This window comes from Myotis myotis, unplaced genomic scaffold (genome assembly GCF_014108235.1).
Source record: "Myotis myotis isolate mMyoMyo1 unplaced genomic scaffold, mMyoMyo1.p scaffold_m19_p_17, whole genome shotgun sequence".
In the NCBI taxonomy this organism is placed as follows: Eukaryota; Metazoa; Chordata; class Mammalia; order Chiroptera; family Vespertilionidae; genus Myotis; species Myotis myotis.
In genome coordinates, this window is record NW_023416321.1 from 43,627,814 (window position 1) to 43,650,297 (window position 22,484).

Genomic DNA, 22,484 nt, shown 5'->3' on the forward strand with positions numbered 1-22,484 from the left:
CAGTCAGAGGAAGACAAGTATCACATGATCTCACTCATTTGTGGAATCTAATTAAAATAAACTGATGAACAAAATAGATCCAGAGACATAGAAGCATGGAACAGACTGATAAATCTCAGAGGGAAGGTTAGCAGGGAGGGAGAGATTAACCAAATAACTTACATACATATGCTAATATGCATAACCCAGGGACACAGACAATAGTGGGTGAAGACCTGGGGAGGGGTGGGAATGGAAAAAGTGGTCAATGGAGAGGGGAAGGGAGGACATCTGTAATGCTTTCAATAATAAAGATACTTTTTAAAAAATAAAAAATGTGTGCAAAACAAAACAAAAAAGGGACCATGCACAGAGAGTTAGACACCAGCTCACTGTGCCTCCCACCCTCCTATCACCGTGTTAGAAAAGTGGTGCATGGCCACAGTTCCTTTAAACACACCCATACCCATCAGTAAGGGCCCGGGTTGTGGTCACTGGGCCTATTCCTCAGGGAAAGGGCCCGCGTTGTGGTCACTGGGCCTGTCCCTCAGGGAAAGGGCCCGCGTTGTGGTCACTGGGCCTGTCCCTCAGGGAAAGGGTCCGGGTTGTGGTCACTGGGCCTGTCCCCCAGGGAAAGGGCCCCCGTTGTGGTCACTGGGCCTGTCCCTCAGGGAAAGGGTCCGGGTTGTGGTCACTGGGCCTGTCCCCCAGGGAAAGGGCCCCCGTTGTGGTCACTGGGCCTTTCCCTCAGGGAAAGGGCCCGGGTTGCGGTCACTGGGCCCATTCCTCAGGGAAAGGGCCCGTGTTGTGGTCACTGGGCCTGTCCCCCAGTGAAAGGGACCACAAAACACGTGTCTGTGTTGGCGGTGGGTTCCCAGTTTTAGCTTCCACCCCAACACAGAAACCCAATTCGCACACTTGTCCATTGACTTGTTCACCAGGTGAAAAGCATTCAAGATGCAATTCGAGATAAGAAGGCGAAGTTCAGCTTCCTTGGAGAGGAGATTAGCCTGAATCCCTCTGTGGGCATCTTCATCACCATGAACCCCGGCTACGCGGGCCGCACGGAGCTGCCCGAGAACCTGAAGGCTCTCTTCAGGTGAGCATCAGCCCGCCCCTTCTGAGTGCCCCAGTCAGAGGCTTCTGTTATTTCTTCTACTGGAGAGGTGTGACCTAGAGAGAGAGAGGAAATTTGGAATATATAGAAAAGTAGATTTTTTTAAAAAACCACCTTTAACGCCATCCCCCATAAAGTGATTTTTGCTTGTGTTCTCTTTCCTTATATGCACCTTTTAAAGTCATATATTGTCATCTACATGTGTTGTCTACACAGTTTTATATTGTTTTGTTTGTTCATTTCATAGTCTATTATAATCATATTGTAAATAGTTTCTTCTGGCAGATAATCTTAATAAATCTCATTTCATGACTGCATTTTACTCTATCAAGTACTTGGTCCACAATGAAATTAACTAGTCCCCCATAGTTACATATTAAGACTGTTTGTAACATTTAAAGTAAGTTTATGCATAATGTTGTAATACGCATCTTTGTCAATGTCTTTTTTTCTATATGCATGGTTATTTTCCTTGGATAGCTTCCCAGAAGTGGAATCACTGAGTTAACAGGGAGGAACATTTTTGAGGCTTTTGATACACATTGCCAAATTGCTTTAGAAAAAGAGAAGTGCCAAGTTACATCCCCAGTAGCGATGCATGAGAACACTTCTCTCATTTTACCTTTGCCAGTGATGGATATTGCCATGTTTTAAAATCTTCTTTATATGGATAAGAACACACACACATATTTCCTAGCAGGACCTGGAACCTCCATTCTTTGTTCAGACAAGAGAAGTCAGCCCAGCACAGAGGAAACTGAAAGATGCTTATGGCTTCTAGTTCCCACCGACTGAACCATTACCTGAGAGAGGTTGTGGGAGCTATGATAGAGGAATGCATCTTATCTCTGAACTGGGAGCCCAGTGCTCTCTTGGGATGTGAAGGCCCAGGAGGCCACTGAAAAGCCCCCTGTGTACTCAAGGCCCTCACTTGAGCTGCCCCAGTGGTGGCAATGCCTATGTGACAGGAGTGGTGTGGATACCTCCTCCTTGAGGCAGGTCCTACTTCAACCAGGAGCTTGATGGAATTTCAACAGGCTGCTAAGCTGATGCCATAGGACATTGTGTTGTACAGAAAGAAAACAGATGAACTCAGCAAATTGCTCAGGGTAGTCACCCTAGTTACTAGGGTTAACTAGTAACGGACAGAACCGTAGTTTGAACTCAGGCAGTCTGACTCGGCCTCTCTGCTCCTCCCCATCCCAGTCCTATAATCACAGATAGTCAGTGTAACCCTTTGGCATTCTTCCTGCCAATGTTTTGTGGGTAGAGAGTTCTTTTTCAAACTTGGGATCAGACCTGTATAATTTCATATCCTGCCTTCATTGGTCAATGTCTCCCCATGTCATTAAATAGTTTTTCTTTTGCAGCGGTATCATGGCCACGTTGGGTTCCACTGTGTGGATACATATTTAACCTTTTTCATGTGGCAAAATAATTTTGAGTTTCTAAGTATCTAGGTGCTCCTTTGAGTTTGATTGCGATGTAAATTAATTTAAAGAAAAATGTACTTGAATGAAATGTTTTTGAAAATTTTGTAGCAGTGTAGGAAAAAATGCAATTAAAGAATATAACAACCTTAGGCTCCCATTACACACCTAATAAATTAATTTAAAAATAAGTACTTTTAAAATAAAATGTTCCTAGAGGCATAGGGGGAAAAAAATCAAAGTAAATTCTCCTATATGGACAAAAATCCCCTCTGTATCCTCCTATGTCCCATTTTGTGACGAGGTGAGCTTAATAAGTGCTTACTTTAACCCTCAGCATTCAATATTTATATCTGTGTGCAGATAAGGACAAGATAAACCCTGAGTGTCTGGGCTTGGGAGAGACATACGTTCAGGATGAAAAAATAGAGAGATCTCAGTTTCCTGTAGACACTAAGAGAGGCTCAACTCCTCAACCTCAGCCCCTAATCATTCTTTACTAATCTGTGCCTTGTGAAAAGCATGCTGGGCCCAAGTTACAGATGTGAGTTGAAGCCCCAACTCTGCCGCTGACTGCTAACTTCATACATCAACTTGGGAAAGAGAGTTCACTTTCTTTATGCTCAGTCAACACAACTTTACATTGAAAGTCTTAGATGAAATCATTGCTAAGGACTAAGTTTTTGTACTCACAGATGCCTGCTTCTGTGAGCTCAGTCAGTGTGTCCTGCCCTGTAAACCCCCCTTTGACTACGCGGTTGGCACCTCTCTCCGCCCTTGTCTCCCTGTGCACAGGCCCTGCGCCATGGTGGTTCCAGACTTTGAGCTGATCTGTGAAATCATGCTGGTGGCAGAAGGATTCCTTGAAGCCCGGTCATTAGCCAGAAAGTTCATCACCCTTTACCAGTTGTGCAAAGAGCTTCTCTCCAAACAGGTACATTCCCCAGTTCACTGAAAAAGTCAATCGTGTGTGATTGCCTTAGCTCTGGACGGATTCCAGGGCCAGTGTATCAGGGAAACGTAGAGCCTTCTCATAGGGCTGCTGTGCCCATAAGCACATTAAAAGCTCTGTAATTAAGATCTGTGTCCATTATGTTAGCCCAGCATTTAAAATAATTGACCACAGAACTCCCACTTTTAATTGAATGCGTGGCAGCACCTCATAGATCACCAGTGTCCCCTGGGAAGCACGCAGCAGCTGAGGAAAACCGGAGATGGAGAGAGTTAGGGAGGGAGAATCAGGCATTAAGGAGTCATGCTTCTCACCGCTGCTTGGCTGTAAATGTGGCTTCTGTCCAGGCAGATACCCTCACAGAAATAACAGCCTAAGACATGACCAAGAATGTCCGACATTTTTGCCTTGGATATGAATTTTTTGGTGGCAATCAAGTTTCCTTGGGCTGTTTCCAATGAGTTCCACTCCCTTTGGGGATCTCTTACTTGGATCACCTTTGTTGCCAAAACACAGGCTCTCTCAACCCTGCGATACCTGTCCAAGATGGATTTTTTAAAAACCTCTCCTAATTTCCTCACACTTCCCAGGCCCCTTGCTCATTGCATCCTCTCTCTAGGTTCTCTATCACCATTGACTTCCAGGCCAATGACTCACTTTCACGACTCCATCCCAAACCTCTCTTTTGAACTCTGACCCTGTGTATTCAATGGTCTATCCCACAGCTCCCCGGAGTGTCTAAAGAGCATCTACAGCCCTAACCGGTTTGGCTCAGTGGATAGAGCGTCGGCCTGCAGACTCAAGGGTCCTGGGTTTGATTCCGGTCAAGGGCATGTACCTTGGTTGCAGGCACATCCCCATAGGGGCGTGCAAGCGGCAGCTGATCGATATTTCTCTCATCGGTGTTTCTGGCTCTATATCCCCCTCCCTTCCTCTCTGTAAAAAATCAATAAAATATATTATTAAAAAATATAAAAAAATAAAGAGCATCTACAGGTCAGCATCTAAAACTGATCTTCCTACTAGCCTCCACCCAAGCCTACTTCTCCTGCATTTCTTCCTTTCAGTAGCTTTATCCACTTGCTGATTCTGGTTTCTTGGAAGTTATCCTTGACACTTTCCCCTACCTCAACCCTACATCTAATCAGGAAGGAACTGTTTTTCATTCTACCCTCTGGAGAATATGTTATTTTCTTTCTAAGACTTTAGTTCCAAGCACAGGTCTCTTGCTTAAATGTTTATAGCCTCCTCTCTACTAGTTTCTCTAACTCTACTCCAGTCCCTCGAATTCATTCTTTAGCCACCAGCTAGAGTGGTCACTTAAAAATGTTCCTCCACCTTCTTAGAAAAAAAGTCAATATACTTGTCCCTTTCCACTGGAGACTTGCACAGAGCTGCCTTTTGCCTACTTCCACAGCCTCATTTCTCAGCCTTCTCTGAATTGTGCTTACCGTACCTACATTGGTTTCTTCGAGTTTGGTGTGCAGTGAAGACAAAGAACATGGTGGCTGTACCTGGGCTTAGGATCAGACTGCCCTGGAGAAACAATATTAAGACCTGAGGGAGTAGAATTCAGTCAAGAACCAATGAGAAAGAAGCACTAGTACAGTCAAGACCAGCAGGAATAGGATATGTACAGGTTCAGGGGAGGGGAGGCAGTCAATTTCAAGTATAGCCACCATGTCAGTTGCCTTCATGGCACACTGAATTGTGCTTTATGGTGTGTATCACAGCTCTAACTAAATAACGATCTGCTATGAAGAAAGTAGCAGAGCCTGTACTTGAAACTAGGTCTGTCTCAGTTCAGATTCTGTGCTCTAAACTGCACACTCCACCACTTCCCCCACCACACTGCTCTGAAACGTGATGTCAGCAGTATGGTCCACTCTTCCACAGTCTGTTATCAGAACTTGTGACGAGTGGGTTCCATCTTTGACAAAATATTTTTAATATTCAACATTGTATTAGTTTCAGGTGCCCAGCATTGTGGGTTAGACATTTATATAACTTGCAAAGTGATCCCCATGATAAGTCTTGTACCCACCTAACACCATGTATGATTACAATATTATTAACTACTAGAGGCCTGGTGCATGAAATTCGTGCACAGGTACGGTCCCTAGGCCTGGCATGAGATCAGGGCCATCTTTCCTGGCTGCTGGCAGCTGCCCACCCCCCCCCCCACCCGCCATCATCCACCCCTGGTTCCCTGTTTGCCATCGGGTGATCTGAGCCTGCTGGCCAGGGGGTGGGGGTGGAGGGACTGAGAGGTTGGCCGTTCCCGCCCGCTCGCCATACCCTGATGCCAGTCGCCCTCTGTGTGTGGGGTGACCAGTGGGATGGGGGCCTTGGCCTGGCACTGCCCGCATCTGCCGCCAACCACCCCCGGTTCCCCATTCCCCACTGGGCGATTGGAGCCTGCTGGCCAGAGGAAGGGACCAAGAGGTTGGCCAGCAGGCCCTGATTGGGCGATCGGGGCCTGCAGGCTGAGGACAGCTCCTGCATTGAGCATCTGCCCCCTGGTGGTCAGTGCGCATCATAGCGACCAGTCGTTCCACTGTTCGGCTGATTTGCATATTACCCTTTTATTATATAAGATATTCTGTATTTTACATCCCCATGACTATTTTGTAACTGCCAATTTATACTTTTTAAGCCCCTCATTTTTTTAACCCAGCTGCCAACATCCTACCCCGCTCCAATCTGGCAACTATAAGTTTGTTCTCCGTATCTATGAGTTTGCTTCTGTCTTGCCTGTTTATTTATTTTATTTTTTAGATTCCACATATAAGTGAAATCATATGGTATCTGTCTTGCTTTCTGACTTATTTCGCATAGCTTAGTACTCTCTAGGTCAGTGATGGCGGACCTATGACACGCCTGTCAGAGGTGACATGCAAACTCATTTTTTTGGTTGATTTTTCTTTGTTAAATGGCATTTAAATATATAAAATAAATATCAAAAATATAAGTCTTTGTTTTACTATGGTTGCAAATATCAAAAAATTTCTAGGTGTGACACAGCACCAGAGTTAAGTTAGGGTTTTTTAAAATGCTGACATGCCAAGCTCAAAAGGTTCGCCATCACTGCTCTAGGTCCATCTGAGATGTTTCAGATTTTATGTTTCATTCTTTTTTATAGCTGAGGAATATTCTATTGTATATACATATCACTTTCTTTACCCATTCTTCTCTTGATTGGAGCATTTCATCCATTTACAATTAAAGTGATTATTGATAGGTATGTAGTTATTGCCATTTCATTAATGGCTTTCTGATTGTTGTTTGTTTGTTTGTTTTAATTCTTTTTTGTTCCTTTCAGATTTTCTTACTTTCTTCTCTTGCATGTTGATAAATTTCTATAGTGCTATGTTTGGATTCCTTTCTCTTTATTTCTTGTGACACTGATTTGGTAGGGATGAACTCCTTCAGCTTTTTCTTATCTGAGAAGCTCTTTATATCTCCTTCTAAACTAAGTCACAGCCTTGCTGAGTAGAATAATCTTGGTTGTAAGTATTTACTTTTCATCACTTTGAATATTTCACAACAATCTCTTCTAGTTGGCAGAGTTTCTGTTGAAAAATCAGCTGACAGTCTTATGGAAGCTCCCTCGCAAGTAATTAACTGCTTTTCTCTTGTTGCTTTTAAGATTTTCTCTTTGTCTATCACTTTTGGCATTTTAATTATAATGTGTTTTGATGTGGGCCTCTTTGGGTTCATATTGCTTGGGACTCTCTGTGCTTCCTGGGCTTGTAAGTCTATTTCCTTCTCCAGGTTAGAGAACTTTTCAGTCATTATTTCTTGAAATAGGCTTTCAATCCCTTGCTCTTTCTCTTCTCCTCTGGTACGTTTATGATGCAGATGTTGTTACACTTGATGTTGTCTTAGAGGTCCCTTAAGCTAACTTCATATTTTAAAGTTCTTTTTTCTTTTTATCTCTTCCAGTTGGGTGTTTTCTGGAATCACTGATTTGATTCTCTGCTTCATCTGATCTACTATTGATTCCCTTTAATGTATTCTTATTTCAGTTACTGTATTCTTCATTCCTAACTGGTTTTTCATGGTTTCTATCTCCTTTTTTATGTTTCCTATTTCTTTGTTAAAGTTCTCACTGTGTTCATCTATCTTTCCCTATGATCATTGAGCATCCTTATAGCCAGTGTTTTGAACTCTGCATCTGGTAGATTGCTTGTCTCCCTTTTGTTTTTCTTTTTGGGAGTTTTTTGTTCTTTAATTTGGGACATTTGTTTGTTTGTCTCTTCATTTTATATGCCTCCCTCTATTTTTTTTGTATTAAGTATATCTGCTATGTCTCCCAGTCTTGGGAGAGTGGCCTTACATAGTAGGTGTCCTGTGGAAACCCAATGTCACAGTCTCTCTGTTCACCTGAGCTGGCTGCTCCAAGAGTGTCCCTTGTGTGGGTTGTGTATGCTCTCCTGTTGTGGTTGAGCCTTGATTGCTATTGGCACATCAGTGGGTGGGATTGATCCTCTATAATTTAGTTGTGGTCATGGGAGGAGGCAAGTGCAGTGTTTACCATAGAGCATGTAAGCTCAGCCTCAACAGTTTCTAAGAGCTAATATACTTGATGTACAAGGGGTAGCTGGATAGGTTTAGAAGTGGTTTAGCTTAATCTCCCTGACCCCCAGTTTTCTGTACATTCTGTGTCTGCTTTGTTGTCATCACAACTAGAAAAATAACTAATGCCAAACCAGTAACTAGGGTCCCAGGATCACCATCTCCTACTTCATTAATTCTTTGCTATGCCACTGCCTTGGCCTCAAAATGACCGAATACTGATATGATGATATATGTAATTTTTCATATACTTTCCTGAGCATATGGTGTGCTGCATCCCAGAAACTGGAGTCTAACGGTCTAACCCTTGCTGCCTTCCCTCAGGATCACTATGACTGGGGCCTGCGGGCCATCAAGTCTGTGCTGGTGGTGGCAGGATCTCTGAAGCGAGGAGACCCTGACAGGCCTGAAGACCAAGTCCTGATGCGCTCCCTGCGAGATTTCAACATCCCCAAGATAGTGACTGATGACATGCCAGTGTTCATGGGCCTGATCGGGGACCTCTTTCCCACCCTGGACGTCCCTCGGAGGAGAGACCTCAGCTTTGAAGCTTTGGTTAGGAAGGCAGTTGTGGACCTGAAGCTCCAGGCTGAGGACAACTTTGTGCTCAAGGTACATGGGGTTTTCCCTCCCAAGAGTTGTCTCTTAATTGGACAATTGGTTACAATTCATTCTTAATCCAATGGGTTGCTTTAGTTGTGCAGATACTTATCTACTTTGTAATAACTCAGTTCATTTCAATAGTTCTTTATTGTGGCACCCACAATGTGAAATGTGTGGTGTGGAGAACGGTGAAAGACAGAGCCCTCACCATCAGGGACTTCACGTGAAATGGGAGCAATAAGACACAGTCTGCTCTGCCATAGCAAGTGTTCCTTTTTGGGGCATTACTTCACATATAATTATAGAGGAAAGAGGTGATATAATGGGGAAGCCATGTGGGTTCACATATACTTCTCTGCTCTTGTAAATGTTTTGACATGATCAGGGCCAGGCTTTTTACAACTAAAGAACAAAATCTTAGGGTAGTAGGTAAAATAATACCCCCCCCCCCAGATATCTACATTCAAATCCCCACATGTGTGAATATGCTACGTTATATGGCAAAGGGGGATTGAAGTTGCAGGTAGAATTAGGTTTCTAATCATCTGACCTTGAGATGAGGAATGATCCTGGTTTACTGAGTGGACCAATATAATCACAAGGGCCTTTATAAGGGAAAGAGTGATATAAGAGAATGAGTGTCAGAGTGATGCTGTGGGAGGAAGACTCAACTAGCCATTGCTCGCTTTGAGGATGGAGGAGGGACCATGAGCCAGGGAATGTGGGCAGCCTATGAAAGCTGGAAAAGGCAAAAAACAAACAAAAAAAAAAAAAAAAAAAAAAAAAACAACAGATTCTACCCTAGAGCTTTCAGAAGGAACCAGCCCTGTACACACATTGATTAGAGCCGATGAGAACCATGTTGGACTTCTGACCCCCAGGACTATTAGATAATAAACTTGTGTTGTTTAAGCCTTTAAGCTTACAGTGATTTGTTACAACAGCAATAGAAAATGAGTACATTTAGTCATAGATTTAGAGTTGAAAAAAAAGACCCTGAAACTTTAGTGTAAGTGTAACTAGTTTTATGGCCCTAGGAACTGTGGTGGTTTGTACTGTTTTCTAGGAAGGCTCGAGCAGGTAAAGACATTTCCCCACCTGTTAAAACAGTGCATTCATGAAGGCAGCTCCGTCTAGATCAGGCCTTTAGTTGTGATTAAAATGGCCTTTATTGGAAGTCAATATATCCATGATCTACCTGTTGAAAAAGAGAGGACAGGCCCCAGAATTAAGGCTTCAAAGAATTAATAGACATGAGGTAGGGTATAAGCTCTCTAGTGATTTCAATGTGCTAGCATTTTTATTGGAATTAGGAGGAATTGTTGAGTTTTTAGGGCTTGGGATACAAAATTCTGTACATTTGGAGTGGCCTTCCCCAATCTCTTTTTCCATAAGCCTGTTACTTTTACTGTGCAGTTTTGCAGAAGGTGACATTTTCAGGATGCATAAATGTCATTAGAGGAGAAGTGCCTGCACAGAAATAAGGGATGCCTTAGAGCTGGATATGACAAGTGCCACAAAAAAGGGTTCTGGGGTCCAGGGACATGGGTGAAATTTTTTCCTATATGATAGTATGTCTGAGACTCACATAAACATCACTTTAGATTTCACAGTGTTTTTATATTCTCTATCACATTAGGTTCCCCCAAACCTCCAAGACAGGGACAGATGAGGCACCTTCCCGAGGAGGAAGCTGGGATGCCATTACTTCTCCAAGAAATTCCACTGAGCTTTTCCCAGGAAAGAAAGCGCTCCCCCTTGAGGAATGCACTGGCTGGGGGGCCTTCTTCACTTGGAGGTGGGAGGCTTTTCAGGCACACAATACTTTCAATAGTAGAGATTAAGGGATTACACTTTACCGAAGAAACATCACCTGGTCCTTTGCAGCTGAATTGTTTTTGTGAGTGCGCCCTTCCCTGCTCCCAACCTCTTTCTCTTTAAGTTTGGTGGATAGGCTTTTTAAAGGTAGAGGTGGGCAAAGGGGCCTTCCAGGTAGAGGGAAAACAGTCTGCAAAGGGGTAGATGGAGAAATAGAGGTTTTACTAGCAGCAGCAAAAAGTCCAGTGTTGTTAGAGAAAAACAGATTGGGGGTGCCAGTGGGGGGGTGTAGGCAGTAGGGCAGATAATATGCAACCATGACACAGAGGGCCTTGAATGCCAGGCTTCTTAAATGGTCTGTTCCTAAGAGGCCCCCACCTCAGAGATGAGTTAAATTCAATCCAGTGCCCTGGGCTGATGTCTTCGATCAGGACCGTACACGTCTTCCCCGACGCTCTGGGAATCTGCTGAGGAACATGACCCTCCTTCCCCATTTTCGGCATTTTTTCCTACTCAGAGCCTCAGCCTTCCTTTCTATTTACTTGTCAGCTGGCCCACATTCTGTTTCAACCCCTCTTTCTCAGAACCACTTTCTGCTCCTCGGATAAGACACATGCCCTCTTCTAGAGGCTCTTGGAACAGAGGATGTTTTCTACCCAGTTTTCGTTTGCACTGTCCACCAACGCTTCTGAAAGTTAATCCATCAAAACCCTCGTGAGGCTCTGGTTCGAGATGGCATCCAGTGATCCCTTAAATGTGATGTGTAAATTTTGTGCGGGGGTTGGGGGGGGAAGATTAAGAGAGAGGAATAAGCCCATTAAAGTGTGGAAACTGAGAAGGGGATAGTGGAATAAATTTCTGGAAAAATGGAAAGAGGACGAAAGCAGGTTGACTGGTCAAGCAGAGCAGGGGGCAGGGCCCAGAATATACTTAGAAAGGGCTTCAGGAGAAGAGGGGCCAGGGAGTGCCTGCCTGCCCAGCAGAACCCAAGAGAAGCTCGGGTTTGGCGTTGGTACTGAAGGAGGGCAGGGATGAGAAAGAGAATGGAAAACAGCCAGAGGAGGGTCATCAAATCTGTTTACCCTATAATTTTGGCACTCCCCCCCCCCATACTCTTCTCCCAGCTCCCCATTCTAGGCCCCAACTCCCCAGATGCAGACTATGTGCAGCCAGACATTTAGCACACAGCCTGAAAGAAAGGTCTGCGGGAATTTAATAATTCTGGGAAAACCCACGACTGCGCTTGGGGTACTAGTGCCTCTTGAAAGCCCTTTCATTTTGCTTGGAGCCCCTTGGCCTGAAAGCCAGCCACCTGTTCACTCACCCACACATGAAAGGACAAAGACAAAGCCCAAGGTCTGGCCTTGGGTGCAGAGCCTCCTTTCAGCCCTGCACTGGTGAGAGACCGGCACAGCAGCAGCAGGCAGCACCCATCCCAGCTCCCAGGAAACAGTGCAGCTCTTCATTCAACCTTGAGGCTCATCAGACACTGGAGAGAACCAGCAGCATGAGAGATGAACTCAGACAGATACACACAGAGCAACTGATTACAGTGGGAATAAGGAAGGGAACATTTTGAACGTTCTAATTAATATCCTTGAGGAAAATTAAGAGAAATATATCAATAAAACAAGAATGAGATGCTATAGAAGAAAAAGAACTCTTGGAGAATTGTAAAGAGTTCTTTGAAATGAATTGTATCATTGGTGATACATAAAATTCAGTGAGAAGACCAGGAAAAAAAGACAAGAAAACATCCTAGGACAAATTATGTATGTATGGATGGATGCATGCATGCATATATGCATGGATAGATGTGAATGGGTATAGTAGATATATATAGGTAGATATAGAAATAGATATAGATATAGATATAGATATAGATATAGATATAGATATAGATATAGATATAGATAGATATAGATACACATGTATAGTATGTATAGTAAAATATAACATATATAACATATATACAGGGTGTCCTAAAAATGAATATAAACTTTTACAGTTGATAGCTCAATTTTTGAAATGAAATGTATTTTAATAAACACCGCATTTATGATTATTCAAAGTGTGTGTATACATTTTTGGGATGCCCTATATATAATACACAAAGACAGAAAGTGCAAGAGGCAAGAGGACATACATTGGATCGATCTAAGTTATGTGACATGTTACCAATGGGAATTCTGGGGAGAAAGAGCAGAGAGGACCTGGAGACATGCAGCCAGACTGGGCGGCCTCAGTCAGTACTGAGCAGAGTGGATTTAGATGGACTCATAACGGAAAGTCAGAAGTCAAGGATCAAGAGTGAAAGATAAGTTTCCTTCTGGGTGATGGGGGTGTCAGTATGCGTGACTTGGGAGGAATGAAATTCAGAACAACATCAGAAGCGCTCACCGGCAATATCAGGTGCTAAAAGATAAGGACAAGGTTTCTAAGGGAAACTATTTCAAGACTAGAGTTCAAGTTATTTTCAGAGTCATACGTTTTACTTCTTATGCAACTTTTTGAATAGCTTATTTGCAGAGATACTATAGCAAAATAGAATTGAAAATGAGAAAAATGTCATGGGACTTTAAAAAATCAATAATAAAAAATAATCCTGGAATGATAGCTATTAGCAGAGCTAGAAAGCAACAACTTGAAATTAAAGCAGTAAGTCCATGGTCTCCAGGAAAAAGGGCCTCAAAAATGGATACATTACAAGCAAGAATAGACTAACAAGATGAATGTTCTTATGTACTAGTATTTTATTTAACTTTTAAGTTATGGGAAATAAGGCAAATATCATTTTTTAACAAAGAGAAAGAAAAGTAATTAAAAACTCCAAGAGCCCTACCTAGTTTGGCTCAGTGGATAGAGCGTCAGCCTGTGGACTGAAGGTTCCCAGGTTCAATCCCGGTCAAGGGCACATGCCCTGGTTGCGGCTTGACCCCAGTAAAGGGGTGTGCAGGAGGCAGCCAATCATTAGTCTCTCTCATCATTGATGTTTCTATCTCTTTCTCCCTCTCCCTTCCTCTCTGAAATCAATAAAAATATATTAAATAAGTTGTAAAAACTCCAAGAGAAAAAACGTCATGGTCTAAATTATATTTTTTTAAAGGAAATGTGGGACCTCCAGACAAGATGACAGAGTAGGTAAATGTTGTGCTCACCTCCTCTCACTCCCACATCACAGTTACCACTAAATCACAGAACAGTCGTCCTTGGAAACAACCTGAAGACTAGCTGGACAGAAGGTTTATAACAGAAGCAGCCACGTCGAGTCTGGCAGGAGGGGACATGAAACAAGCTGATCCCGCACCCACGTGTGGTGGTCAAGAAGCCAGAGGGATATCAGCTGTGGCAGTTCCCCCTGAGGAGTAAGGGTTCCACACTGGGCTGAGGAGTCCAGGGTTCCAGTGCCAGGAAGACAAGCCCCTATAACTTCTGGCTGTGAAAACCAGCGGAGATTGTGGCCTCTTAAAGGGCCTGCACATGGACTTGCTGACAGACTCACTTGCTCTGAGCTCCAGCCCTGGGGCAGCAGCTCAAAAAGCTGAAGGAACTGAATTGTCTGGCTTCAGGGTGAGGACTGGTGGAGCAGCTTTTCTCAGACAGAACTGCTGGTAGAAGCCACTGTAACAGCTGACCTTGGCTGGAATCAGAAGCCCTCCCTAAAGGCTCCAGAACCAATGCACCCAGTAGCAAGCTTCAAACAATACCAGAGCATCACACAACCACCTTCACAAATGACACACCCAAACAGAAGACTTCGCAGGCACCAGAGCCTGACTACAACAATCCTGCTTCATGGTGCCAGCCCCTGCCAGCAGGTCTTACCCAGTAGCCACAGCCAGTCCTCACAGCCAATCAGCCTGAGGGTCACTCCCTCCAGTTGCCAACAACAATCGAGGCTCAACTACAACAGGAAGGCACACACCACCCACACAAGGTGTATTCATGGAGCACTTGGCTCAGGTGGCCAGGGAGACTGCCACTGGGTCCCACAGGACACCTGCTAATCCCCTAAAGACAGGTGACAGGGAGATGTAGCAGCTCTGCCTAATACATAGAAACAAATAGAGGGAGCCACTCAAAATGAAGAGACAAAAAAATGTCCCAATGAAAGGACAGGACAAAAGTCCAGAAAAGAAACGAAACACAATGGAGACAAGCAGTCCACCAGATGCAGAGTTCAAAACACTAGTTTTAAGGATGTTGAATGAATGTAGGGGAAGAGTAGATGAACTCAGTGAGAACTTTAATGAAGAGATAGGAAACATAAAAGGGGGCATGGAAACCATAAAAAATAATCAAAAACGAATAATGTAATAACTGAAATAAGAAAACACTAAAGGGAATCAACAGAAGATCAGATGAAGTAGAGAATCAAATCAGCAATTTGGAAAACAAAAAACACCCAATTGGAACAGCAAAACGAAAAAAAGAATTTTTTTAAAGGATAGCTTAAGGAACCTCTGAGACAGCATCAAGTATAACAACATCTGCATCATAAAGGTGCCAGAAGGAGGAGAAAAAGAGCAAGGGATTGAAAACCTATTTCTAGAAATAAGGACGGAAAACTTCCCTAACCTGAAGAAGGAAATAGACTTACACGCCCAGGAAGCACAGAGAGTCCCAAGCAATGTGAACCCAAAGAGGCCCACACCAAGACACATCAATGATTTAAATGTCAAAGGTGATAGACAAAGAGAATCTTAAAAGCAATAAGAAAAAGGCAGTGAGTTACCAGCAAGGGAATTCCCATAAGACTGTCAGCTGATTTCTCAACAGAAACTTTGTAGGCCAGAAGGGAGTGACAAGAAATATTCTAAGTGATGAAAAGCAAGGAGCTACAACAAGATTATTTTACCCAGTAAAGCTACCATTGAGATTCAAAGGAGAGATAAAGAGCTTCCCAGGAAAAAAAACAACAACAAAACAAAACAAAAAAAACACAAACCAAAGGAGTTCATCTCCACCAAATCAGTGTTATAAGAAATGTTAAAGGGAGAAGAAAAAATCAAAAATACAATAGAATGGCAATAACTATATAACCATCAATAATTATTTTAAATTAAAATGGGTTAAATGCTCCAATAAAATGATATAGGGTGGCTGAATGGATAAGAAAACAAGACCCATACATATGCTATCTGCCAAATTCCCACTTCAGATAGGAAGACACACAGTCTGAAAGTAAAGGGATGGAAAAAGATATTTTATGCAAAAGGAAATGAAGAACAAACTGGGGTAGCAATACTTATATCAGACAAAATATACTTTAAAATGAAGGTTGTATCAAGAGACAAAGAAGAATCCAGCAATTCTACTTCTGGGTGTTTATTCGAAGAAACCGAAAACACTGACTTGAAAAGCATATGCACCCTATGTTTGCGGCAGCATTATCTACAGCAGCCAGCAGCCTAAGTGTCCATCGTTGGGTGAGTGGATAAAAAAGCCGTGGTACATACATACAGTGGAATATTACGCCACCATAAAAAAATGAAATCTTGCCATTTGTGACAACATGGATGGACCTAGAGAGTATTATGCTACATGAAATAAGTCAGACGAAGAAAAACAAATACCATATGATTTTACTTCTATGTGGAATCTAAAGAACAAAGTGAAGAAACAAACAAAACAGAAACAAACTCATAGATACAGAGAACATTTTGATGGTTGCCAGCGGGAGGGGGAGGTCGGATTAAGAGGGAATTGGTAAAAATGGGGAAGGGATTAAGCTGTGCAAATTTCCAGTTATAAAAACAGTCACAGGGAAGTACAGTACAGCATACAGAATATAGCCAATAATACTGTAGTAACTACGTAAGGTGTCAGATGGGTACTAGACTTATTGGGGTGATCACTTCATAAGTTATATGAATGTCGAATCACTATGTCATACAGCTGAAACTTAATGTGATATATTATATGTCAACTGTAATTGAGTAATAAAATATTATTTTAAAATTAAATTAAAATATTTTTAAAATTAAATGTAACCTGATAGTGATCGAAGTAGGTAGTGTAAAGAAAGAGTATTCATTTGACCTTGGATTGATGCCTAGAACTTCCTCTGATAAGTCAGGACACCAGGCCTTTAGAGAACACAATATATTCCAGGTAACTTCTTTCTTCTGTAGTGAAAAATATCTACAATCATAAAAATGTAAGCCACTATTTGTCTTCAACTCTTAGAATCATGGAAAATATAAAATATCTAAGTAGAAGTACAGAACAGAATGTAAATGTTATCAAACATAGCAACGTAAAAGTAAAATGTATCTGAAATAAGATAGGAGGTGGAAAGGGAAAAAAAGATAGAAGGAAGTAGAGGGATGTTTATATATTTATCTTATGAAAGATACTGACGGAGTTGATGGATTTATAATAGTCAGAGAGTAGAAATAACCCCTTTATCAGCTGATGGATGAAGAAAGAAATGTGGTGTGCTTACACGATGGAATTGTACTCAGCTATGAAGAGGAATGGAGGACTGGAAATGCTCTAGCCTGAATGAGCCTTGAAAACATCACAAGTAAAATAAGCTATTTACCAATTACCACATATTTTATGAATCTATTTATAGGAAATATCCAAACTAGGCAAATCTATAAAGGCAAAATGTATATCAGGGATTGCATAGGGCTGAGGTAGGAGTGGGGAGGTGGGTGTGACTGCTAATGAGTATGATTTTTCCTTTTGTGGTAATGAAATGTCCTAAAACTGAATAGTTGTGATGCTTGTACATTTCTGTGAGTATGCTGAAAATCATTGGATTGTACACTTAAAAATATGACTCTATGGTATATAAAGTATACCTCAATAAAGCTGTTGAAGCAAACAAAAAGGAGTTGATGGAACTAGAAAGCAATTTTTAGGTCTTTCTAGTATCTGGGACTCGGTTCATGAAAAAAGAAATCCAGGAGTAGATTACGGTCTCCATTCAACAGCCAGAGCACCACTGCCACACCCTCCTATTCTCTCCTCTCCCGACCCTCCTCGTCCTCCTAATGTTTGAATGCAGTGATCTCAGGTCAATTTCATGCTCAGAATCCTCCAAATGCTTCCTGTGGTATTTAGAATAAAATTTCAACTACTAATTCCCGAATCTCTGATCCCTGTGGACTTGCTTTATCTCATCTGATGCCACATAACTTTTCTTTTCTTTTTTCTTTTCTTTTCTTTTTTCTTTTTTTCTTGTTCTTTGAGCTCTCCTCGCTGCTGCTGAACTCCAGGCTTTTGCGCTCCCTGCCACACCACCTGAATGCTCTTCCTGCTGGTCTTCGCGTGGCTGACTTTTCATTTGTGTGTTAGATTTAATGTTGGTTCCTCAGAGACCCTTCCTGGTCAATCTGCTCATCCTTATCTGGGAAGATCTTGCACGAAGTCCCTGAAGGATGAAAACAAGAGCCAGGATTGAGACTCCCCTCTGGGTTCTTTGGGGCCTGAACCAGAGGAGCAGCAATGGCTTGGGATAGAGAAAAGAAAAATACTGATGGTATGGAAAACATAACTCAAATTAATATATCAATAAACTATCCAGCCTCGTGGAAGCTCATCATCCTGCTACCCCAAACAGCCACTTACCTGCCACCTTCATATTGAGCTTTGTAGGACAGCTTTCCTTCTAATTCCATGGTGGTATTATTCTAGAATGTTTGATACCTGTATCACTTAAATCTTTAAAAATATAGAAGTTATTACTTATCATTTCTAAAAAATGTTATTGTCCAACTACCCTGTCAATATTTTAGTACATTTCCCCTTTAGTTTACTTTCCTCTGCTATTAAGGATCTTCTAGTGCAAAATCAAGAAACCTGATCTACAATAAAGTTCAAATATTTTAGCTCATAACATACAAGACCTTTTATGATAGGGCCCATCCAACCTTTCCAGCCATCCTTCCTATGTTCAGCCAATATTTGTTCAGCATTAAGTATGTGCCAGATTCTCTGCTAGACATTTCAATGGAGAGATAAGAAGCCCAGTCCTGCCTGCCTTCAGAAAGCTGGTATTCTAATAGGGAGACAGAAAAGGAACCATTGCAATATTGATAAGTGTTAAGATAAAGGATGTAGGTATGGGGCACCTACCCTAAACTAAGGGATATGTAGGGGCTGGCCAGACAGGCAGGAGAAAGGATAACTTCTGAATGGAAGACAATGTGTACACAGGAACGAGCATCGTTATAAGAACTCTAAGTTATTGTCTACCTGAAATGTGCATGTTCGGGGATGAGAGACAAGACTGGAGGCTGGTTTGGGGCAGACAGCAAAAGGGTCTTGTGAGGCAGTCTAAGTATTTGGGATTTCACCACCAAAGCTATGAGATCCATGGAAGGGACAGAGTGATGGCAGTGACAGGATCGGATTTTCATTCCAGTAAGCCTACTCAACCGGGTGGAAAGGTGAGCCTGGAGGCAAGCTAGGACAAGAGAAAAGACACCTTCAGGGCTACTGTTGTCCACAGGAACTCCGACTCCAGCTTCATCAAACCATCTGGCCAACCACACCATGCTCTGTCACACCACAACCTTTGTGCTGTTATCTCTGCCTGGAAGAGCCTTTCTGCTCACCTTTTAGGGAAACTCATCCCTGAAGCCCAGTTCCAATGCCTGCTCCTCTGTGAAGACTTTTCTGTTCCCTTTATCCTTACAAATCAATTCTTTCCTCCTCTCTGTTCCCAGAGCACTTTATAGACTTTTCACATTATTATAATAATGTGTCAGCCGGGCTTGCTTCTCCTCCTCACCATGAGATCATGGAGGGCAGAAGAGCCATCTCCGAATCTCCCCCCAAGGGTTTACTCTCTAGCTCATTGTTGGCTAATCACTATGTGACTGAATGATGAATAAATGAATAAATGGATCATGTTGCCTCTCCATTCAGGACCCCGTCATATCTTGAGGTCAATAACCCTTCCTCTGTTGCTGCCAGGTCTCACCTCAGACCCCAGCCTGGCTCACAGCAGAGCAGCTGGGATGTAGGTGAGAGGTGGGTGGGTCTCTGGCTGAGTTTCCTGTCTCCCCAGGTGGTCCAGCTGGAGGAGCTTCTGGCCGTGCGGCACTCTGTGTTCGTGGTGGGCAGTGCTGGTGCTGGCAAGTCTCAGGTGCTGAGGTCCCTGCACAAGACCTATCAGATCATGAAACGCCGCCCCATCTGGACTGACCTCAATCCCAAAGCAGTCACAAACGATGAGCTCTTCGGCATCATCCACCCGGCCACACGAGAATGGAAAGATGGTAAGGGAGGGCTAGCCCTAGAAGAGAGTTCCTGCCTTCCTCAGAGCCCCTTGGGCAGGCTTGGATGTAGTGGGGTGAACTGTGGAGGAGAGCACATGGGGCTGGTCCCTTTGTGATGGGAGAAAGAGGTGAGAAGGATTAAAGAGGAAGAAATCGATCTTGGTTTGGAGGGAAACCATAGCCCTTCAGTTCTCTCTCCTCAGAGACTCTTCCACTGTCCCTTGAGAGAGGGCACCTGGAGAGGACAAAGCAGGGCAGGCATCGGCTGTAGTTCAGTGATGCTGGAGCCTAGGTCACGGAGCCTCACACAACCTGGCAATGGGTTGAAGGCATGATGAAGGTGGGAAGTGCACAGCTCATCCCCAAATGAGCCATGCAGTCAGCCTCACACAGAGGGCACCTCTTCCTGTGGGCACTGCCCAGGAGTGATGGGGACGTTGCTACAGAAAACACCTTGGCCAGGTCTGGCGATGTTAGCAACATCATTCATCTCAGAAGAGTCCTAGAACCATGGTCCCTTCTACAGGGATTCAGAGGGTCCCGAGCCCATGTTCACTTGGTGCTGACCTCAGCGTCACCTTCAAAGAATTAAATATCACAGGTACATGTTAGAAAGGGCTCCCGTTACTGGCAGAGAAGTCCCTATGAGCCAACAGGGGCCTGACCTCTTTCTGAAACTGATGTAGCTCCTGGAAAGAGGAAACCTCACCTCCCTCCTCATGTCTCGGTGTCCAACTGCATCAGGGTCAAACTGTCTGGTCACGCCGCCTCTCTGATTTTTATTTCACTGACTACTACTGAGGCGTAGCTTCTTTTCCTTCTAATTGCTACTAGCAATTGGCTGTCCTATGATTTCACTTCCCCTTAATATTTCTTTGTAAGAGTTCTTTATATATCAAAGACATTGGCCCTTTGTCTGTTGTAGGCATTGCTAATGGTTCCCTGGCTACCATTTGTCTACAGACACTTCATGGTCTGTTTATGATGCACTTTTTATTTTCATTTATTTATCTTTAGCTTAAGATATAGACACAATTTGTTACAGTTCTGAAGGCCATATCCAAAACTGACGTGTACACAGGGCTGAAGGCTCCAGGCAAGAATTCTTCCTTGATTCTAGTGGTTGCCAGCAATCCTTGACCTCTGGCTTGTCGATGCATCACTCCAGTATCTGTCTCCATCCATACATGGCCTTCTCCCTGGACCATGCACTTTTTACAAAAGGAAATTAGGTCTCTCTAGTCTTCTTAGTAGCTGGGATTCCTGTTTAGTTCATAAGAGTATCATAAACATGTTCCTAAAGATTTTATTTCACATTAACATTTTTTATACATCTGGAATTTATCTGGGGGCTTAGTAGAAGGTAAGGTAGAGAATCAACTTTATTTCTTCCCAGGTTGAGAAATGAATGGGCCAGCACTATTTACTAAGTAATCCATCCTTTCACCAACTTGTCATATATACTGAGATCTGATTCTCAGTTTTCCATTCTGTTCTACTTACCTATTTATCTAATTCTATACTATTAGATAGAATAGAATAACAATTGTTATTGACCTCTATAATGTAATTCTATTTTGCTTACAATTATTTTATAACATTTTAATATCTGATGAGGTAAGTTCCTCTTCAGTGTACTTTGTACTTTTCCTGCCTTGTATCAGACATTACTTATTCTATGTTAAATTTAAACTTGCATAATATAATTCAAACTTTAAATGGTATTAGAATTTCAATTAAAGTTTTATTAAATATATACATTAAATATGGAGAAATTGACAAAGAAGATTTATAATAATCCCAAAGCTGTGTTTACTAAGCAAGAGAACTTTCAAATACATTGACTATATCCTTTTAAATTTTTTAGAAAAATTTGTTAAAAATAGAAATAAAGTAGGTTATGTTAATACACCTTTTTCAAAATTAGACAGATCCAATGAACAGAAAAATGAGTATAGACATAGAAGAATTGGGAAATGCATCATCAAACTCAATATAACATATAATTATAGAACTTTGCATCTTATAGATAGAAAATATTCTTTTCTTGGTTGGTTCATGGAACATTTCCAAAAATTAAAAATGTAGTTGGCCACAGAAGAAGCCATATGAATTCAAAAGTATCAATTTACAGGCCACATTCTCTGATAATAATACAATAGGACTGGAAACAAATAGCAAGAAATAATTTTACTATTTGCAAATCAAGAAATGCTCACTTAACTCAAGAAGTACTCACTTAACCCCTGGATTAAGTGGAAAATGAAATGCAACCTCTTTAGGAAACAATAAGAGAAGAACACTTTATACAAAAACCTCTGGGACACATCTGAAGTCCACGAGGTAAATAATCTGAACTCTTTTATTACAGAAGGTAGGTTGGAAATAAAGTTAGTATCCATCCTAAGAAATTGTTTAAAGAATAATGAACTAAACCTAAAGAAAATTGGGGAGAAGAAACTAATAAAGATAAAAGCTGAAATTGGTAGAAAGGAACCAAAACTTCAAAGTAAGAATAAATAATTATAAATGTTGATTCTTTATGAAGACAAATAAGTCCATCATATGCATGATTAATGGAAAAAAATCAGAGTAAAAATATTAAAATTAGGAATTAGAAAGAAGACAAAACAGTAGCTATAGACAAGATTAAAATAGAAGGGAACATTTAATTAAATGACACATTTGAAAAACTAGAAGAAATAGATGGTCCCCTAGCAAAACATAATTTAACAGAATTCATTCAATAAGAAGTAGAAAATAAGTAAATC

At 42.1% G+C, this 22,484-nt stretch overlaps 1 protein-coding gene across 1 annotated transcript in view; it reads left to right on the forward strand.

The window, feature by feature from the left end:
* The window catches only part of DNAH9 (dynein axonemal heavy chain 9), a 351,242-nt gene that overhangs the window by 130,445 nt on the left and 198,313 nt on the right, over positions 1-22,484 (forward strand). Inside the window, exons 29-32 of the mRNA XM_036342089.1 lie at positions 921-1,078; positions 3,322-3,460; positions 8,381-8,668; positions 19,503-19,713. Of these exons, the coding sequence (XP_036197982.1) occupies positions 921-1,078; positions 3,322-3,460; positions 8,381-8,668; positions 19,503-19,713 (796 nt within the window). The remainder of the gene's footprint in view (positions 1-920; positions 1,079-3,321; positions 3,461-8,380; positions 8,669-19,502; positions 19,714-22,484) is intronic.